Consider the following 20,439-nt stretch of genomic DNA (forward strand, 5'->3'; position numbering starts at 1 on the left):
AGAGAATTCAGCACCACCAAACCAGCTTCACAACAAATGCTAAAGGAGCCTCTAGACAGGAAACACAAAAGAAGGAAAAGACCTACAATAACAAACCAAAACCAATTAAGAAAATGGTAATAGGGACATACATATCAATAATTACCTTAAAAGTAAATGGATTAAATACTCCAACCAAAAGACATAGACTGGCTGGCTGGATACAAAACTAAGACCCGTATATATGCTATCTACAAGAGACCCACTTCAGACCTAGGGACACATATAGATTGAAAGTGAGGGGATGGAAAAATATATTCCATTCAAATGGAAATCAAAAGAAAGCTAGAGTAGCAATTCTCATATCAGACAAAATAGACTTTAAAACAAAGACTATTACAAGAGACAAAGAAGGACACTACATAATGAACAAGGGATCAATCCAAGAAGAAGATATAACAGTTGCAAATACTTATGCACCCAACATAGTAGCACCTCAATACATAAGGCAAATACGAACAGCCATAAAAGGAAAAATCGACAGTAACATAATCATAGTAGGGGACTTTAACACTCCACTTTTACCAATGGACAGATCATCCAAAATGTAAATACATAAGGAAACACCAGCTTTAAATGATACATTAAACAAGATGGATTTATTATAAGACATTCCATCCAAAAACAAAAGAATACACTTTCTTCTCAAGTGCTCATGGAACATTCCCCAGGACAGATCATATCCTGGATCACAAATCAAGCCTTGGTAAATTTAAGAAAATTGAAATCGTATCAAGTATCTTTTCCGACCACAACGCTATGGACTAGGTATCAATTACAGGAAAAAAAACTGTAAAAAATACAAACACTTGGAAGCTAAACAATACACTACTTGATAACCAAGAGATCACTGAAGAAATCAAAGAGGGACTTCCCTGGTGGTGCAGTGGTTGAGAGTCCGCCTGCCGATGCAGGGGACACGGGTTCGTGTCCCGGTCTGGGAAGATCCCACATGCCATGGAGCAGCTGGCCCCGTGAGCCATGGCCGCTGAGCCTGCACGTCCGGAGCTGGTGCTCCACAACGGGAGAGGCCACAGCAGTTCTTAGCCCACGTACCGCAAAAAAAAAAAAAAAAAAAAAAAAAGAAATCAAAGAGGAAATCAAATAATACCTAGAAACAAATGACAATGAAAACACAAAGACTCAAAACCTATGGGATGCAGCCAAAGCAGTTCTAAGAGGGAGTGTATAGCAATACAGTCCTACATGAAGAAACAAGAAACATCTCAAATAAACAACGTAACCTTACACGTAAACTAATTAGAGAAAGAAGAACAAAAAAAACACCAAAGTTAGCAGAAGGAAAGAAATCATAAAGATCAGGTTAGAAAAAAATGAAAAAGAAATGAAGGAAACTATAGCAAACATCAATAAAACTAAAAGCTGGTTCTTTGAGCAGATAAACAAAATAGATAAAGCATTAGCCAGACTCATCAAGAAAAAAAGGGAGAAGACTCAAATCAATAGAATTACAAATGAAACAGGAGAAGTAACAACTGACATGGCAGAAATACAAAGGATCATAAGAGATTACCACAAGCAACTCTATGCCAATAAAATGGACAACCTGGAAGAAGTGGACAAATTCTTAGAAATGCACAACCTTCCAAAACTGAACCAGGAAGAAACAGAAAATATAAACAAAGCAATCCCAAGCATTGAAATTGAGACTGTGATTAAAAATCTTCCAACAAACAAAAGCCCAGGACCAGATGGCTTCACAGGCGAATTCTATCAAACACTCAGAGAAGAGCTAACACCTATCCTTCTCAAAATCTTCCAGAATACAGCAGAGGGAGGAACACTCCCAAACACATTCTACGAGGCCACCATCACCCTGACACCAAAACCAGACAAAGACGTCACAAAGAAAGAAAACTACAGGCCAATATCACTGATGAATATAGATGCAAATATCCTCAACAAAATACTAGCAAACAGAATCCAACAGCACATTAAAAGGATCATACACCATGATAAAGTAGGGTTTATCCCAGGAATGCAAGCATTCTTTAATATACGCAAATCAATCAATTGATACACCATATTAACAAATGGAAGGAGGAAAACCATATGATCATCCTAATAGATGCAGAGAAAGCTTACAACAAAATTCAACACCCATTTATGATATAAACCCTCCAGAAAGTAGGCATACAGGGAACTTACCTCAACATAATAAAGGCCATATATCATAAACCCACAGCCAACATCATCCTCAATGGTGAAAAACTGAAACCATTTCCACTAAGATCAGGAACGAGAAAAGGTTGTCCACTCTCACCACTATTATTCAACATAGTTTCGGAAGTTTTAGCCACAGCAATCAGAAAAGAAAAAATAAATAAAAGGAGTCCAAATTGGAAAAGAAGAAGTAAAGCTGTCACTGTTTGCAGATGACATGATACTATACATAGAGAATCTTAAGATGCTACCATAAAACTCCTAGAGCTAATCAATGAATTTGGTAAAGTAGCAGGATACAAAATGAATGCACAGAAATCTCTTGCATTCCTATAAACTAATGATGAAAAATCTGAAAGTGAAATTAAGAAAACACTGCCATTTACCACTGCAACAAAAAGAATACAATATCTAGGAATAAACCTACCCAAGGAGACAAAAGACCCTTATGCAGAAAATTATAAGAAACTGATGAAAGAAATTAAAGATGGTACAAATAGATGGCTAAATATACCATGTTCTTGGATTGGAAGAATCAACATTGTGAAAATGACTCTACTACCCAGAGCAATCTACAAATTCAATGCAATCCCTATCAAACTACCACTGGCATTTTTCACAGAACTAGAACAAAAAATTTCACAATTTGTATGGAAACACAAAAGACACCAAATAGCCAAAGCAATCTTGAGAAAGAAAAATGGAGCTGGAGGAATCAGGCTCCCTGGTTTCAGACTATACTACAAAGCTACAGTAATCAAGACAGTATGGTACTGGCACCAAAACAGAAAGATAGATCAATGGAACAGGATAGAAAGCCCAGAGATAAACCCATGCACATATGGTCACCTTATATTTGATAAAGGAGGCAAGAATATACAATGGAGAAAAGATAGCTCTTCAATAAGTCATGCTGGGAAAACTGGACAGGTACATGTAAAAGTATGAAATTAGAACACTCCCTAACACCATATACAAAAATAAGCTCAAAATGGATTAAAGACCTAACTGTAAGGTCAGACACTATTAAACTCTTAGAGGAAAACATAGGCAGAACACTCCAGGACATAAATCACAGCAAGATCCTTTTTGACCCACCTCCTAGAGAAATGGAAATAAAAACAAAAATAAACAAATGGGACCTAATGAAACTTAAAACCTTTTGCAGAGCAAAGGAAAACATAAACAAGACGAAAAGACAACCCTCAGAATGGGAGAAAATATTTGCCAATGAAGCAACTGACAAAAGATTAATCTCCAAAATTTACAAGCAGCTCATGCTGCTCAATATCAAAAGAACAAACAATCCAATCCAAAAATGGGCAGAAGACCTAAATAGACATTTCTCCAAAGAAGACATACAGATGGCCAACAAACACATGAAAGAATGCTCAACATCATTAATCATTAGAAAAATGCAAATCAAAACTACAATGTGATATCATCTCACACTGGTCAGAATGGTCATCATCAAAAAATCTACAAAGAATAAATGCTGGAGAGGGTGTGGAGAAAAGGGAACCCTCTGTTGGTGGGAATGTAAATTGCTACAGCCACTATGGAGAACAGTATGGAGTTTCCTTAAAAAACTAAAAATAGAACTACCATTTGACCCAGCAATCTCACTACTGGGCATATACCCTGCAAAAACCATAATTCAAAAAGAGTCATGTACCACAATGTTCATTGCAGCTCTGTTTACAATAGGCAGGACATGGAACCAACCTAGGTGTCCATCGACAGTTGAATGGATAAAAAAGATGTGGCACATATATACAAAGAAACGAAATTGAGTTATTTGTAGTGAGGTGGATGGACCTAGAGTCTGTCATAGAGAGTGAAGTAAGTCAGAAAGAGAAAAACAAATACCATATACTAACACATATATATGGAATCTAAAAATAAATGTTCATGAAGAACCTAGGGGCAAGACGGGAATAAAGACGCAGACCTACTAGAGAATGGACTTGAGGATATGGAGAGGGGAAAGGTAAGCTGGGACAAAGTGAGAGAGTGGCATGGACATATATACACTACCAAACGTAAAATAGATAGCTAGTGGGAAGCAGGTGCATAGCACAGGGAGATCAGCTCTGTGCTTTGTGACCACCTAGAGGGGTGGGATAGGGAGGGTGGAGGGAGGGGGATGCAAGAGGGAAGAGATATGGGGATATATGTATATGTATACTGATTCACTTTGCTATAAAGGAGAAACTAACACACCATTTTCAAGCAATTATACTCCAAAAAAGATGTTAAAAAAAAAAAAAAACTTACCTATTGGTTAATCCCATCTTTCCCCTCAAGACATACCTCGTGATAGGTGTCTTGGGAAAACAGTCTCACAAATTAAGTCACACTGGATATTAAAAGAGTAAAGCATGTACATCACATCTCTTTTGCGTATTAGTAAGTCATTCTATTTGAAAGGAACTGGTTGCTAATGCCGGGAATTTTAACTGTATAGTTAGCTGTTTTGAAAGAAATTTTAAGAAGAACCTCCTCATACACTTCAATCACAACAGCAAGGGGTTAAAAATTCCACATAAAACGTGCCTTTATATGCCTTGACATTATTATTTTTAAACAAACAGCATGCTGCATATTTATTCACTTAGGAAATACAATTATATCTAATTACGATTGCTAGTAGTAGTAGTTACTGTTCGTAGCTACTGTTACTAAAAGGGACTATATTGATTTAAAATTATAAAAGTTTGCCTTATTGTTTGATGTTATTATGAAGGTTTACTTCAGATACAAAATTTAGCACAGGACTGTTTTTTAATTGGAAATGCATGATTCTCACAATAATAGGAGTAAAATAAAATCAGACATATTTAAATATATCAAAAAAATGATTCATTGAATCTCATAATCAAAATTGTACCTATTGAGGAAAACACAGATTATTTAATGTAATTCTTATAGGAAAAAATAATTTAATATCTGTGAACTTAGGTTTTCTCCCCTGTAAAATGAAGGGTTTAAATCAGAATAAGTTCTGTGTTTGCTCCCAGGCTTGATACCTATGTGAATATTTTGCATAAATATTTCCCGATTCTCCTATGACATGAAATTTTACAGATTCTGCAATATCATAATGAAGGAGTCTGCATTAATAGTTGAAACCTCTTCTATATTTGTGTCACCAATGTTAACAATGCCTAACCCAAAGTAATTGGCATAATAAATTTAAGTGGATAGATTGAAGACTGTATAAACAGAAAAACACACTGATGTAAAGGAATGTTACAAAGTCAGGGATATATCTCAATATCCAGAGACATTTAATGAGAGACATGGAAGACACAGGAATGAGTATTTTTACAGATTTCAAGCTTCAATGGGAAGCTTAAGAAATAACTAATGTTTAGTTTGGGGGTCAAGGCAAGATATTTTAAAATGGAGAAAATTGAAGTAAGTTAAATAAGGTCCATTCTCACTAGGACTATTTATGACGATTCTCCCTCATCCACTTTCTGCTGTTCACTGTACTATGCTTACTGACAATCTATCCCAAATAACTCCTGGTAGTCTGAAATCATTTCATCATTAATATATAAATGTCTCACTTCAATTGTACGAATCTCAGATCTCATCTCACCAAAGTTTTCTGAAAGTTAATTGTTCTTCACCTAGTATCTTTAGAACTCAATTTCCTCATCCGTAGAACAATAATACCTAATCACAGAGTTATTGTGACAATGAGATAGACTCAATGCATGTTGTATTTTCATTTATTTATCTTCCAATCCACTATGATTATCCTTCTACTTGAGGTCAATCCCTCCACTTGTATACTTGATTTTTATACCCTCCTAAAATCTCTGAGACTTTGCTCTATCAATTATCACTTCTCTCCCCTTATCTTCAGTGTCTTCTTTACTGGCTCCTTATTTTTCAGAACATGTAAATCACCTTCATCCTAATGCAAATCCCCTTGACCTGTGCCTCCCTTTAGCAAAATCTCTCCCTTCTTTTCTCACTTCTGTTCATTGATTAGGTAAACAAAAAAATTTAAAGAATTTATTTTTCAATGTGAAAAACACATGTGGGTTTATAAAAAGAAAAATATAGAAAATAAAAAGCAAAAATAACAAGAGCAAAAAAAAAAAAATCCCCAAACCAAAACAATAACAACAAAAAACACCTGTTGTCAAACACAGGCATTTCTTTACAGGTGTAATGTATAGTCACTATAACTAAAATGGACCCTTTAACTAAAGTTTCAATTCTAGTTTTTCGACCTAATAAACCTATATGTCATTTCTCCCCAAAAGGCTCATAAATGTAGTGCAACCCCTATTAGAAGTCCAATGAAATTGAAAGTTGGGCAGGAGGTGTAGGGGAGTGGGGGGCAGGGACCATGATTAAGTTATTCTAAAGTTATTATGGAAGAAATTACTGGATGAAAATAGTCAATAATTTTATAAAATGAAAAAATAATAAAAGGGGACTCTCATTAACAGGTTTAAACTGTAATTGTAAAAGCCACAATTGTTAAAATAGCATAGTCCAAGTAAAGAATACAGAAACTGAAAGAACTGAAGAGAAAAAATAGAAAGGCTGGAAATGGAATAGAAAGGCATGAAACAAACCCATTTGTAAATTAAGTATTTAGCATATGATAAATAATGCATTTCAAATCAACGGGGAAAACATAGATTTTTCAATTGATGGTGCTGGGACAACTGGTTAAATATTTAGAACAGAGTAAATTTAGAGCCTATCTCACACTGTATATCAAAATAAAATTCCAGATGGTTTAAAGAGTTATATGTAAACAATGAAACCATAAAAGAACTAGAAGCAAATATAGGAAGATTTTTAATCTAAGTGGGAGAGGTCTTTCTAAGCATAAGAGCGAAGGCAGAAGCCATTAGGAAAATATAGCAGGTTTTTTAAAAAATAGTAGATTTGAACGTATAAAAAATGAAAAGTTCTATATAGCAAAAACAAACAACATTAAAAGTCAAATAATAGCTCTTTGCCGCATCTACTGCGAGAATGAAGAACATTCTCAGCAATCAGACTGTCGACATTCCAGAAAATGGTACGAGACTTGGTGCTTGCATTTTTCTTACATCTTTACTACACGCTCTATACCTTGTTCCGAGACCTCACGAATACGTTCTCTCCTAGTAGACATTACTCTGAAGGGACGCACAGTTATTGTGAAGGGCCCCAGAGGCACCCTGCGGAGGGACTTTAATCACATAAATGTAGAACTCAGTATCCTTGGGAAGAAAAAGAAGAGGCTCCGGGTTGACAAATGGTGGGGGAATAGGAAGGAACTGGCCACTGTTCGCACTATCTGTAGTCATGTACAGAACATGATCAAGGGTGTTACACTGGGCTTCCGTTACAAGATGAGGTCTGTGTATGCTCACTTCCCCATCAACGTTGTTATTCAGGAGAATGGTTCTCTTGTTGAAATCCGAATTTTTTGGGGTGAAAAATACATCCGCAGGGTTCGGATGAGGCCAGGTGTTGCTTGTTCAGTATCTCAAGCCCAGAAAGATGAGTTGATGCTTGAAGGAAATGACATTGAACTTGTGTCAAATTCAGCTGCTTTGATTCAGCAAGCCACAACAGTAAAAAACAAGGATATCAGAAAAATTTTGGATGGTATCTATGTTTCTAAAAAAGGAACAGTTCAGCAGGCTGATGAATAAGATCTGAGTGATCCAGTTACAGAAACCGCAAGAGGCCAGGCTCATATGTGATATTTTAAAAATGAATAAAAGCTCTTTTGACTTGGAAAAAAAAAAGTCAAATAATAAATTCAGAAAAAACTATTTGCAACATGTGACAGAATACCATGTAGCAATATTTTTAAAGTCCTGTGAAAATAATTAAAAATCTTTGAAAAAATGATCAGTGTATGCTATTAAATGAAGAAAATGTTACAAAACAGTATATATATGTTATGATCCCAACTTTGTAACATATATGTTTGTTTGGGTATAATGGCTTCCAACACACAACATGTTTATAATCTCCATGCTTTTTCTCACGCAGTTCCCTCTGACCTAAGAGATATTCCCTCCCTCATCTAGTCATCTCCTATTCATTTTTCAAGGATCATTTCCTATATCTCCACAGACACCAAGAAGTTTTCCCTGAATTTCCAGGCTGCAATAGGTGCCTTCCTTTGTTTACCAGTAGCATACTGTTGCATACCATCAAGTTATTATTACATATATTAATATCTGTGTGTGCATATATCATTCCACTCCTATGAGTGAAGTTCCTCAAGAGAAAGGACTATATTTACTTCTCTCTTATTCCCAGTGCCTATCACTATAACTAACATGTACCACACATTCGAAAAATATGATTTTGAAATATTGCTGAAATCTCTTTTAATCAGGATTATTCAAAAATAGAGCTAATGTCGGGCTTCCCTGGTGGCGCAGTGGTTGAGAGTCCGCCTGCCGATGCAGGGGACGCGGGTTCGTGCCCTGGTCTGGGAAGATCCCACATGCTGCGGAGCAGCTGGGCCCGTGAGCTATGGCCGCTGAGCCTGCGCGTCCGGAGCCTGTGCTCCACAACGGGAGAGGCCACAACAGTGAGAGGCCCGCATACAGCAAAAAAAAAAACAAAAAAACAAAAAAAAACAAAAAAAAAAATAGAGCTAATGTCAATTGGGAGTCAAACAGTATAAGAAGGATCAAACAGTATAAAAAGGCTGAAAGAAAAAAAAAAACTTATCTACTTAATGAGAGTTTATTCTGTCCTTCTTGCCAAGACAGACCAGAAGCTTCCTTCAGTATAGAACTCAATGATTCACCCTAGAGCACCTTCAGTACATATTGATCTTTTAAAAAATCTAAAGACATACACCACTTACAGACTGTGTCCCACAATTTATCACTTAATCTTTATTGTTATTTAATTATTTCTCATTTGTGAATACTTTCTCTCTCATCAGATGTTGACCTCTATTACAGGAAGAGACCATGCCCTATTCTAATTAGGTATCTTATTATGTATTTGGCTAAATAGCTTAGTATTTGAATAAACTTTCAATATATACTTATTTTATTTATAGCTTTGAATAATTTTCTATGTTTTTATATACATCTCTTCCTTATTCTCTAGGACAGGGCAAGTCAACTCCAATTTCCTTCCTTCTCCATCACCATTCAAAATGGGAGATATATACTGAGTAACACAGAAATACTCACACTTGCTGAGTAAACCTGCTATTATCTCATCAGAAGAACAGCTTCATCTGTGTTAACCTAGCTGTGCTAGGCCATGATCTTTCTAAATTTTCATGAATTAGTGAAGGTAATATTGCCTCATTTTTCTAATAAGAGGATATTAAATGACCTCATCTCTATTCAATAATAGGTCTTCTTGAGCTAAATCACGAGAGGGGGTACTAGTAAGAATTTTTTTGTTAGTCAAAACATTTTTCTACATATAAACTAGTATATGCAATGTCCCAAAACATACAGTACTACTTACTGCTAATGCCAATTTACTGCAACATTGCTTGATATATTCCAAAGTTTTCCAATAAGCTATTGACTTCCTATAGGTTAGAAATAAAATCATTATATTTAAATTATTAAATGCCAAGGAAGAAAGTAATCTTTTTCTCCTTCTTATGTCTTTGTTTTACAAAACTATTGTCTTACGGGACATGAAAACAACTAAAAACAAAAAATTATATGGTGTAGTTAATTGAAAAAATGCTTTTGCTGCACACAGAAATTGACACTAAGTGCTGTATTAGCAGGAAATCAGTGATTTTCAATTGACATTGCACAGGAAATCGTTTAGTGTCAATTGATATTAAATGGGTAAAATTGTACTGAATTAGTACAAAATGATTTGGTAGAAAGAAATGTGCTTCCATTAGGTGATTTGATATTAAGTGGGCTCAAATGTAATAAGTTTTAGAGGTCACTAGTCAACAAAAATTAGGGCATGGTATCCAACCCTGAATACATCAGACTGGTTGCTTTTAACATATTTATCAAAAGATAAGTTAGTGTCATACTATCAAGACAAAATTGTCTCCCTTTGAGCTTTCAAGAGAAGTGGGAAAATTCAATTGTTTTAAATGAGTTAAATTAACCAGTGGTAAGAATCATGACTTCTTGGGCCTATTTGGTGGTCCTAATCCTTTTAAAAATATATTTTATAGAATTTTTCATGTGAAATAAAAGGCAAAATAATAGCATGTTTTATGTAATAAGGTCCAGATTGAGTTCTTTCTATAAAACTGCTTTGACAGTAAGCACACAATAAATTATTGGTTGAATGAGTGATATGATTGGATATTATGAAGAAATCACTTTATAGGTCTTTAAAGAAACCTGTGATTTTTTTTGAAACCTGAGTAATGGGGAAAGGAAAGTATGTAGATGCAGGAGATATGGGGAGGGGAGAAGAGACAGGAGGAGATAAGTTATATAGTAGCTACAAGAAAGAACAAGTTGCTGGGCTTCCCTGGTGGCGCAGTAGCTGAGAGTCCGCCTGCCGATGCAGGGGACACGGGTTCGTGCCCCGGTCTGGGAAGATCCCACATGCTGCGGAGCGGCTGGGCCCGTGATGGCCCCTGAGCCTGCGCGTCCGAAGCCTGTGCTCCACAACGGGAGAGGCCACAACAGTGAGAGGCCCACGTACCGCAAAAACAAAACAAAACAAAAAAAGAACAAGTTGCATAAATATTTTAGAATATTTGCTAGGGATAGAAGTGCAGATGTTTGATGTATAAAAATCACATGTTATTCATCATACAAAAACAATTATGGGGTAAAAGACAAATACACAATATTCTTGAATAGCCAAAATAATCCTGAAAAAGAAGAATGAAGCTGGAGGACTCATATCTCCTGATGTCAAAACTTACTAAAAAGTTATAGTATTCAAAACAGTGTGGTAGAACATAAAGAAAGACATATAGAACCATAAAATAGACTAGAGTCCAGAAATAAATCCTCACATATTATGGTCACATGATTTTCATTAAGAGTGCCAAGACCATTCAATGGGAAAGACAGTCTTTTCAACAAATGGTGCTAGGAAAACTGGATATCCCTATACAAAAGAATGAAATTGGACCCTTACCTAACACCATATACAAAAATTACTCAAAATGGATCCATGACCTAAATGCAAGACCTAAAATTATAAAACATTAGAAGAAAACATAGCATAAAAGCTTGACAACATTGAATTTAGCAATGGCTTCTTGGATATGACACCAAAGGCACACGCAACAAAAGAAAAAGTAGACAAATTGGACTTAATATATTTTTTTTAATCTGTGCATCAAAAGACACTATCAACAGTGTAAAAAAGGAACATATAGGAGTAAACATTTGCAAATCATATATCTGATAAGGGACTGATATCAAGAATACACAAAGAACATCTAAAACTCAACAACAACAAATAAACAAACACCCTGATTCAAAAATAGGCAAAACACTTGAACAGACATTTCTCAAAAGAAGATATACAAATAGCCAATTAACATATGAAAAGATGCTCAACATCACTAATTATTAGGGAAATACAAATCAAAACTACTATGAGATACTACCCCGTACTCATTAGGATGACTACTATCAAAACAAACAAAACAAAACAAAACCCTCCAGAAAATAACAAGTGTTGACGGGATGTGGAGAATGTAGAATGCTTGTACACAATTGGTGGGAATGTAAAATGTTACAGCCACTGTGGAAAACCACATGGCAGTTCCTCCAAAAGTTAAAAACAGAATTACCATATGATCCAGCAATTCCATTTCTGGGTATATACTAAAAACAATTGAAAGCCAGGTCTCAAAGAGGTATTTGTACACCCATGTTCATAATAGCATTATTCACAATAGCTAAAACATAGGAGAAACCCAAGTGTCCATGGATGGATGAATGAATAAGCAAAATGTAATATACACATACAGTGCAATATTAGCCTTAAAAAGGAGGGAAATTCTGACATATGCTACAACATGGGTGAACCTTGAGGATATTATGCTAAGTGAAATAAGCCAAGCAAAAAAAGACAAATACTGTATGATTCCACTTATTTGAGGTGCTTAGAGAAGTCAAAATCAGAGTCAGAAAGTAGAATGATGGTTTCCAGGGGATGGGGGGAGACAGGAGAATATGGAGTTTTTATTTAATGTGTATAGTTTCAATTTTTCAAAATCAAAAAAGTTCTTGAGATGAGTGGTGGTGATGGTTGCACAGCAATATAAGTGCCAGTTAAAAATGGTTGAAGATGGTAAATATTATATTAATTTTACCACAATAAAAATAAAAGGGGTAAAAATGGTGGGAGAGCTTTGTAACTTTTTACTTGCCCTTGCCCCTCCAAAAAAGAACAAACAAAAAATTGATGGGGAAATCACCCTTCTAGGCATTGGGCTAAAGAAATAGTATGACTTTCTTTTTCTAATTTGGCCAAGAGAATGAAAAAATAATCCTTTGAAAGAACTCTAATCCCTCAAAGAACTTATCATGAAGGTACAAAAAGTAAACCAAGAATATTCCCTAAGATTAGCAGGAAGCAATCCAAAATAAAACTCAGTTTCATCCCTGAAGGAATGAAATTAGTTTTACAATGAAGCGAGCACTACATTCAGGACAATCTTTAAGAGACAGGGAAGTTACTAATTCAAATGGGTGATACAGAGAAAACTGATAGGATAATGATAATAAGTTATGATAATTATTATTTACTGAGCTCTTACTAATGACAAGCACAATATTCAGCATTCTTCATAAAATATCACAATTCTTTCCTTAACAATCTGATGAGATCCACCTAGTTTAGAAACAAAGACCATGAGATTAAGAAAACTGACCAAAGTCACAAACACAGAGTAGTGTAGTTGTTAAACCTACATCTATCCAAAGTCATGAATTTTAACTAAGTAAATAGGACTTTCAAAACTTAGATATAGTTGGTAGTTTAAAACAAAAATCCTCTTACAAAATACCTGAATCTAAACTATTCTAAAAAACAATTGGAGCTGAGACACATAAGAGCTAGCAGGCTTTGAGTAGAAGTATGAATATACTGGATGACTTAATCTGCGGTGGGAAGGGGTTTTAAGCAGTGATTGACAGGAGATTAGTATAAAAAACACATGACTGAACCTAGATATGGCTATTCCTTTAAATTTTGCTTTGAGTGCTATTTTTTAAATAAAAATAACTACTAGAAACATTTATTCTTTATTATTTTAATGTACAGAATTTCATTTTAATTTCTAATCAGTGCAAATGAGTTGAAAATTGTGATTAAATAATTAACTCAGTTATCCTAACCATAGAAAATTTAGCCATATTCTAACAGTGAAGTTTCACACAGGTGCCACTACCATCTACGTAGTCACACATGACTAAGCTATAGTCAAATGTATAAAAAAGAAATAAGCAGCTTTTCAGGATTAAACTTCCAATCTAAAGCCTACATATGATGATAAATGTCACAGTTTCAAAGACCTACAAGGAAAATCTATACAAGTTTGAAGGGAGGTTAACCAATACACATTAATCCAAAATGCATTTGTGAAGAGAGGAAAGCAAGCACTCACAAACCAATCTTCAATGAAAAAGCTTGTTCCTTGAGTACATAATAACACCATAAAACACTAAAAGAGCACAAGAAGAAATACAACACAAGAAGAACACTGACTTGGCCTTATAGGGTTTAAAATCTAAACAGAAAGTTAAAAATTACGAACAAATAGATGAAACACAACCAGTCACATCAGTAAATATACTGCACATACTTAGTAAATTCCTAAGTATTCAAGAAAGTAAGAAGTGAAAATAACATGCATTACTTGTTTATTGGACTAAACTCATGCCAGGGAAGTTTTCTTAAGATACTTTTTGCTATATCAATCATATTTTTCCTTGAATTTTTATTATAAAATTGAAGGTATATTTTCCTGAAACAAGTTTATCTCTAAATATAAAGAATGTATCCAAACTTAGAGAAGTCACAAATTCCATAAAAAATATATGCTTTTATAAATTATTAACATTGTTGTGCTATATTCAATGGAAATGCTAAAAACACTGAAATTTAAATTATACTGTAGTTCTAAAAACTACTAAATACTTTGCTTAATATGTCTGCAATATGAAAGTGGCAAAATCCAAAAATTTAGCATTTTAGCATAATATTTTCAATAGTTTTTAACCAGTGCATGGAGTCTATATTTAATTCACACAATTTTTGCCCTTTTGTTTAATTTTTTCTCCTTCTTTACTGATGATTACTTGGCTCCTTCTCTAACATTATTATTAGATAATATCTCAGTGAACTGTTACTGTATCCTTAGATAGAAAGAGATAGTATCTCCAGTAAGGTCAATATGAGTCAACTGTGTGACATGAACATTTTTAAAAAATCAGATTAAATCTTAAACTGTGCTAACAGAATAACAGTATCTAGAATGAGAGAGATAACATTCCCACTCTCGTCAACAATGATCAGATGACATGATCAATGTTGTGATACAGAGTGACCCAGAACTACTATAATATTCAAAGAAAGGGGACAAAAATGCTGCAAGACTAGAATCCTAACAGACAAGAGATAGTTGAAAGAATCAAGGGAATTGCATGTTACTACTTACGGGATTGGGGGAATAACTAGAATAAGAAAGGTTTCAAATATTTGAAAACTTCATATTAGATTTACTCTGCATGGCCTCAAGGGATATACTAAAATAATGGGTTGAGAATACTAGATATAGATTTCAACTCAAAGTAAATAAGAACTTCTTAACATAAGAATTGCTCACACACAATATGATATCTCACCTGAGATATTAATGAGAATATGGAAACTGGAGGTGTCTGTTCACAATGTGGGGAGTTGGACTAGATTACCCTTAACAGCAATTTTACCATATGATTCTATGATTCTTCTCAAAGCAAAGAACTGAAATATTTAATCTTGCTGAGTCATGGATGTTTTTCTCATGGTGCCTGAAATCTGCAGTTATCAATTTACTATTGTCTGATTTTTATTAGCAAAATATTAAAAAGTTGTTCTTTTCCCATTTAATAAGTAGTCTGTGCAATGGTGATTGCTTTTCAAAAGCTGTTGTTGATTTTTTTATTTCTAAACATTTTTTATAGGAGTATAGTTGCTTTACAATGTTGTGTTAGTTTCTACAGTACAGCAAAGTGAATCAGCTATATGTATACATATATTCCCTCTTTTTTGGATTTCCTTCTCATTTAGGTCACCACAGAGAACTGAATAGAGTTCCCTGTGCTATACAGTAGGTTTTCATTAGTTATCTATTTTATACATAGTATCAATAGTGTATATATGTCAATCCCAATCTCCCAATTTATCCCACCTCTCCCTCTTTCTCCCTTGGTATCCATATGTTGGTTCTCTATGTCTGCGTCTCTATTTCTGTTTTGTAAATAAGATCATCTATACCAATTTTTTCAGATTCCACATATATGTGTTAGCATACAAATATTTGTTTTTCTCTTTCTGACTTACTTCACTCTGTATGACAGTCTCTAGGTCCATCCACGTCTTCGATGATTTTTTACTTCAAGTAGTGTGGCCTGACAAAGTGCTAAATGACTCCCTGATTGAATCATTCAATCATTCATTCAGCAAATATTTATTCAGAGCCTGATATGTGCCAGAGACTGCAAGGTGGCAGACAAAAAGAGAGAACAAGATAGAGCCTCTGCTTACAATCTGTTGGAATAAGTAGACACACACACACAAATTGTCATTTTATAGAGTATTGGGTCTTATTCTAGAAGCATGTGCTCTGAGAGCATACTGAAATGATGTTTAACCTTCCCTGGAGAATCAGGCAAGACTTCACAGAGGAATTGATATTTGAGCTGGATTTTTAAAAAATTACTAGAATTTCACTAGGTAATAAGAGAAGAGAATGACATTTTAGGCAGAGGAAGCATCATGTTCTCTGAGGAATGGAAGTACATGATGTGTTTAGGAGAAATGGCAAAAAGTTTGGTAAAGCTAAGTGTAAGACATGTAGTGAGGAGATAATGAAAATAAGATTGATGAAGTAGTTTGTGGTTAAATACCTGAGGACAATATAAGGATTTGTGTTTACCTTGAGCACAAAAAGAAGATGTTTCCAGGTAGAAGGGTGTCATGATCAGATTTGCATTTAAAAAAATTTATGAGTGACAGTGTAAGAAATTCGTTTCTTTCATATATATTTTTTTCTTTGAAACATATTTCAGGGGGAGTTGAATTCTCCAAATACTGGCATTAGCAAGGGTAAGTTAATAGGCACCAGATGGCAGAATCGAGTGCCCAATTACTTATAATATCAGTTATTATTTCTGAGCCTCTATTTTTGACTTAAATAATTCCTTAGTCAAAAGTTCCATTAAAAGAATGAATCTTGGGCTTCCCTGGTGGCACAGTGGTTGAGAGCCCGCCTGCCGATGCAGGGGACACGGGTTCTTGCCCTGGTCCGGGAAGATCCCACATGCCGCGGAGAGGCTGGGCTCGTGAGCCATGGCCGCTGAGCCTGCGCGTCTGGAGTCTGTGCTCCGCAACAGGAGAGGCCACAGCGGTGAGAGACCCGCGTACCGCAAAAAAAAAAAAAAAAAAAAAAAAAAAAGAGTGAATCTTATTTGGACTGACTGATATGAAGTATATTACTGTAAAGGGAATAAGCACTTTTAAAGAGTTAAAGCCCATGCTGACACATAAAGGGGAAAAGGCATTTAACTCAAGGAGGATAAAGATATCTAGATCAAATTAAAAGTACAACCTTGAGTTCATTGGGCTTTTAAATTTCTCTTGCAGAAGTTGTCATTTATTTTGAAATAATAATAAATACATGTGTACACCCCCTAAAATTTGTAAACCATTTTGTATTCATCATGTCTCTTCTCTCTCTTGTTACCCATCATGACTATATCAACAAACATTACTATTCTCATTTTAGCAGGAATGAAACAGGCTCATATAAATTAGATTACATGCTCAGTTTATGTTACAGTTAATAAATGATAGTGTCAAAGCCAAACCTCTAGTTTCTGATTATAAGTCCAGTCCTTGGTTCACTTTGTCATGTTTCACAACTGAAAACAGTTGCAGAACTAGGACAAAGTTAAGATAAGGAGATGACAGAACCAAATAACTCTATGCAATTCTATGGAAAATAGAGAAAAAGAGAATGCAAATAGTATAAATTGGATTGCACCCTTTTCTGAGAATTATTTTTGAAGAATTTTCATGCCAAAGAAAATAATAACCAATATTTAAGTCCACCAGGAAATTTACATTGAAGAAATTCTTTACATTTTTTTTGGTTGGAGTTGATAATTTATTGATGACATGATTGACAAGTCACACAGAAATGATTTGTAACTTAGGTCCTAAAAAATTTCAAGTGGCTATATACTCCTTATGGAGAAATCAGTTCTGCCTGCCCTACATCATCATACCTTTAAAAATAGGCACAAAAATTTGAATACTTAATAGTGAAATCATATATTTAGTAGTACAGAAGGGCTTCCTCTATTTTCTAAGGGACTATCTATAATAACTCATCCTAGATTATGACAATAAAAAGTTTTTCTTTTCTCAGAGAGTTTATTCTATAAGTGAGAGGTAACTTTTTTTTGCAAATTTGAAAAATGTTCATGAGATCTACATCAAGAAGCTACATATTTCTCATACTTTATCATCATACTACATTTCTGCAACCAAACTAAAAAGAAAGTTATGCAAACAATAGGGACTAATACCTTTGATCATAAGTGTTGTAATCCAAAGTTAGATCTAACTTTTTGATTTAACACAAAGGGAGAAAATAATTACCTAAAGATATGTCATTTGAAAATTTTTCAGTAACTTCTATCTCTAGAAATTCTGATTTTTCCAGATTTTCGCTACATCTTTCTAGAAATATACATCCATTTCCTTGCTTTACCCTGGAGATATTGTTTTTACTCATAAAGTCTCATGTTGACAATATTTCAAATCTTGACTTATAATTTATATGATACCAGAATGAATCAGCAAATTTCATATGTGATAACTTAAAAAAATAGTTTAACCCTGAAAATATATTCTCTGAAAGAGTTTATAACTTCCATAAATGAATTATAAAAAGGTAGCTGGAGCCAAGAAAAAGTTCATCAACTACATAACAGCAGTTTTGAGGTATAGTTTTACTTTACATTTTCTGTGTCTCTTTCTTCATCCTCTATTATTTCTACTTCCTTGAATTTATAAGCCCTATTTTCAGGATTTACTCTCCAAGAGGTTTCAAATCATATAAGACTAAACATTGGCATGTTGCTGCCAGTGAGCCTACTTCTACCCTCTTTTATTTCCGAGTGAGAAAAACAAATCACTTAATCCACAGCACTGATTTTGATTTACAGAGGTAAGCAGTAAATCATTTTGTTTCTAGGTGTCACACATATTTTCTCCAAGCTTCAGACCTTAAATGTGAAGTTAAAGCCTAATGTGGCTCAGTCCTATTACCTGGGTAACCTGAAGGTGAAATAAACACTAAAATTTTTTAAAATAATTTTTAAAAACAGACAGCTAAATCAAATAATAGTAGTTTGTGGACTTTAATGGCTATTAAAATTCTGCAAAAAAATGAAATTACTTTGGCCATTATCTATGTCAGTAATACCCAATCATGGCTATCCATAAGAATCACTTTGAACTTTTTAAAACATACCAGTGCTGGTGTGGCTAAGATGACACAGTAGAAAGACCCTAAGCTTACCTCTTCACACAGGCACATCAAAATTACAACTACTAAAAGAGCAACCATCTAAAAGAACAACCTGAAGAGGGGCAGAAAAGATTTTCCATAACAGAAGATATAAAGAAGGAACCACAACAAGATTAGTAGGATAGGCAGAGAGGCGGTATAGTCAAGATCCACATCCCTGAGTAGGAGCCCCACAAATGGGAGGATAATCACAATTGCAGAGGTTCTCCCCAAGAAGTGAGGGGTCTGAGGCCCACATTGGCCTCCTCAGTCTGTGAGTTTTGCACTGAGGCCCCAGAATGTCTGACTTTGTCAGTAGAGCTTGAGTACAGGAGAGAAAGAGGGCTGTACGAAACAAAGACTCTGCTCTTAAAAGGTGTGTACAAAATTTCACACGCTATGAGTTCCAGCACAGAGGCAATAATTTGAAAGGAGCCTAGGTCAGAAAAACTTGCTGATACTGGAGAGCCTCCCAGAGAGGAGGAGGCAATTGGGACTCCCTATGGGGACCTAGCCCTTTCTACCATAAAGATACTGGTGCTGGCAAGTATAATTCTGGAGTCCTTCCTTTAGCTTGTTAGTGCTGGGGGCTTACCTGTCCACCAGCAAGCTGCCACCAACCCTTGGCCCCCTGGCTCTGTAGCCAGCAGCCTGGGACCTGGAACCACCCACCAGTAGGCTGGCACCAGCCCCAGAGCCAGATGTGCTGGGACCTGGCCATGCCCACTAGCAGACCAACATTAGCCCTGACCCAGTGAAACCCCACAGCCAGCACACTGGGACCCAGCCTGACCCACACTGAGCTGGCAGCCACTGCAGGTGGCAGGGCCTGGCAGCCAACTAGGTTGGGTGCCACACTGCCTACCAACGCTTCCACAGTAGATGACCCCACCACAACAAAAAGGCCCATGAAAGCCACACAGGGAGCATCCCTAGAGCACATAGCTCTGGTGACCAGAGAGGAGTGTGCTGCTGGGTCCCATAGGACATCTCCTACACAAGGCCACATTTACAACATCAGGAAATGTAACTAACTTACTGAATACCAGGAAATAAACACAGAGAATTAGGAAAAATGAGGAGACAGAGGAATATATTCCAAATGAAGGAACAAAACAAAACTCCAGAAGAAGAACTAAGTGAAGTAGATATAAGCAATCTACCTGATAAAGAGTTCAAGGTAATGATCGTAAAGATGTTCATGAACTCAGGAGAAAGAATGGATGAACAGCTTTTCACCACAGAGCATGACGTTAGCTCTGGGTTTGTCATATATGACCTTTATTATGTTGAGGTATGTTCCCTCTATGCCCACTTTCTGGAGAGTTTTCATCATAAATCAATGTTGAATTTGGTCAAAAGCTTTTTCTGCATCTGTTAAGATAATCATATGGTTTTTATTCTTCAATTTCTTAATGTGGTGTATCATATTGATTGATTTGCAGATATTGAAAAATTCTTGCATC

General features: G+C 35.4%; 2 protein-coding genes across 14 annotated transcripts in view; one reads left to right on the forward strand and one right to left on the reverse strand.

The window, feature by feature from the left end:
• Positions 1-20,439, reverse strand: part of ZBTB20 (zinc finger and BTB domain containing 20) — a 797,904-nt gene that overhangs the window by 664,188 nt on the left and 113,277 nt on the right. The window lies entirely within an intron of this gene.
• Positions 7,190-7,984, forward strand: LOC132424696 (large ribosomal subunit protein uL6-like). Its single transcript, XM_060010663.1, has 2 exons — positions 7,190-7,279; positions 7,369-7,984. Exons 1-2 carry the CDS (start codon positions 7,234-7,236, stop codon positions 7,899-7,901), a joined length of 579 nt encoding a protein of 192 aa, XP_059866646.1. The 5' UTR covers positions 7,190-7,233; the 3' UTR covers positions 7,902-7,984.

Source organism: Delphinus delphis, chromosome 4, assembly GCF_949987515.2.
Source record: "Delphinus delphis chromosome 4, mDelDel1.2, whole genome shotgun sequence".
NCBI classification, from domain to species: domain Eukaryota; kingdom Metazoa; phylum Chordata; class Mammalia; order Artiodactyla; family Delphinidae; genus Delphinus; species Delphinus delphis.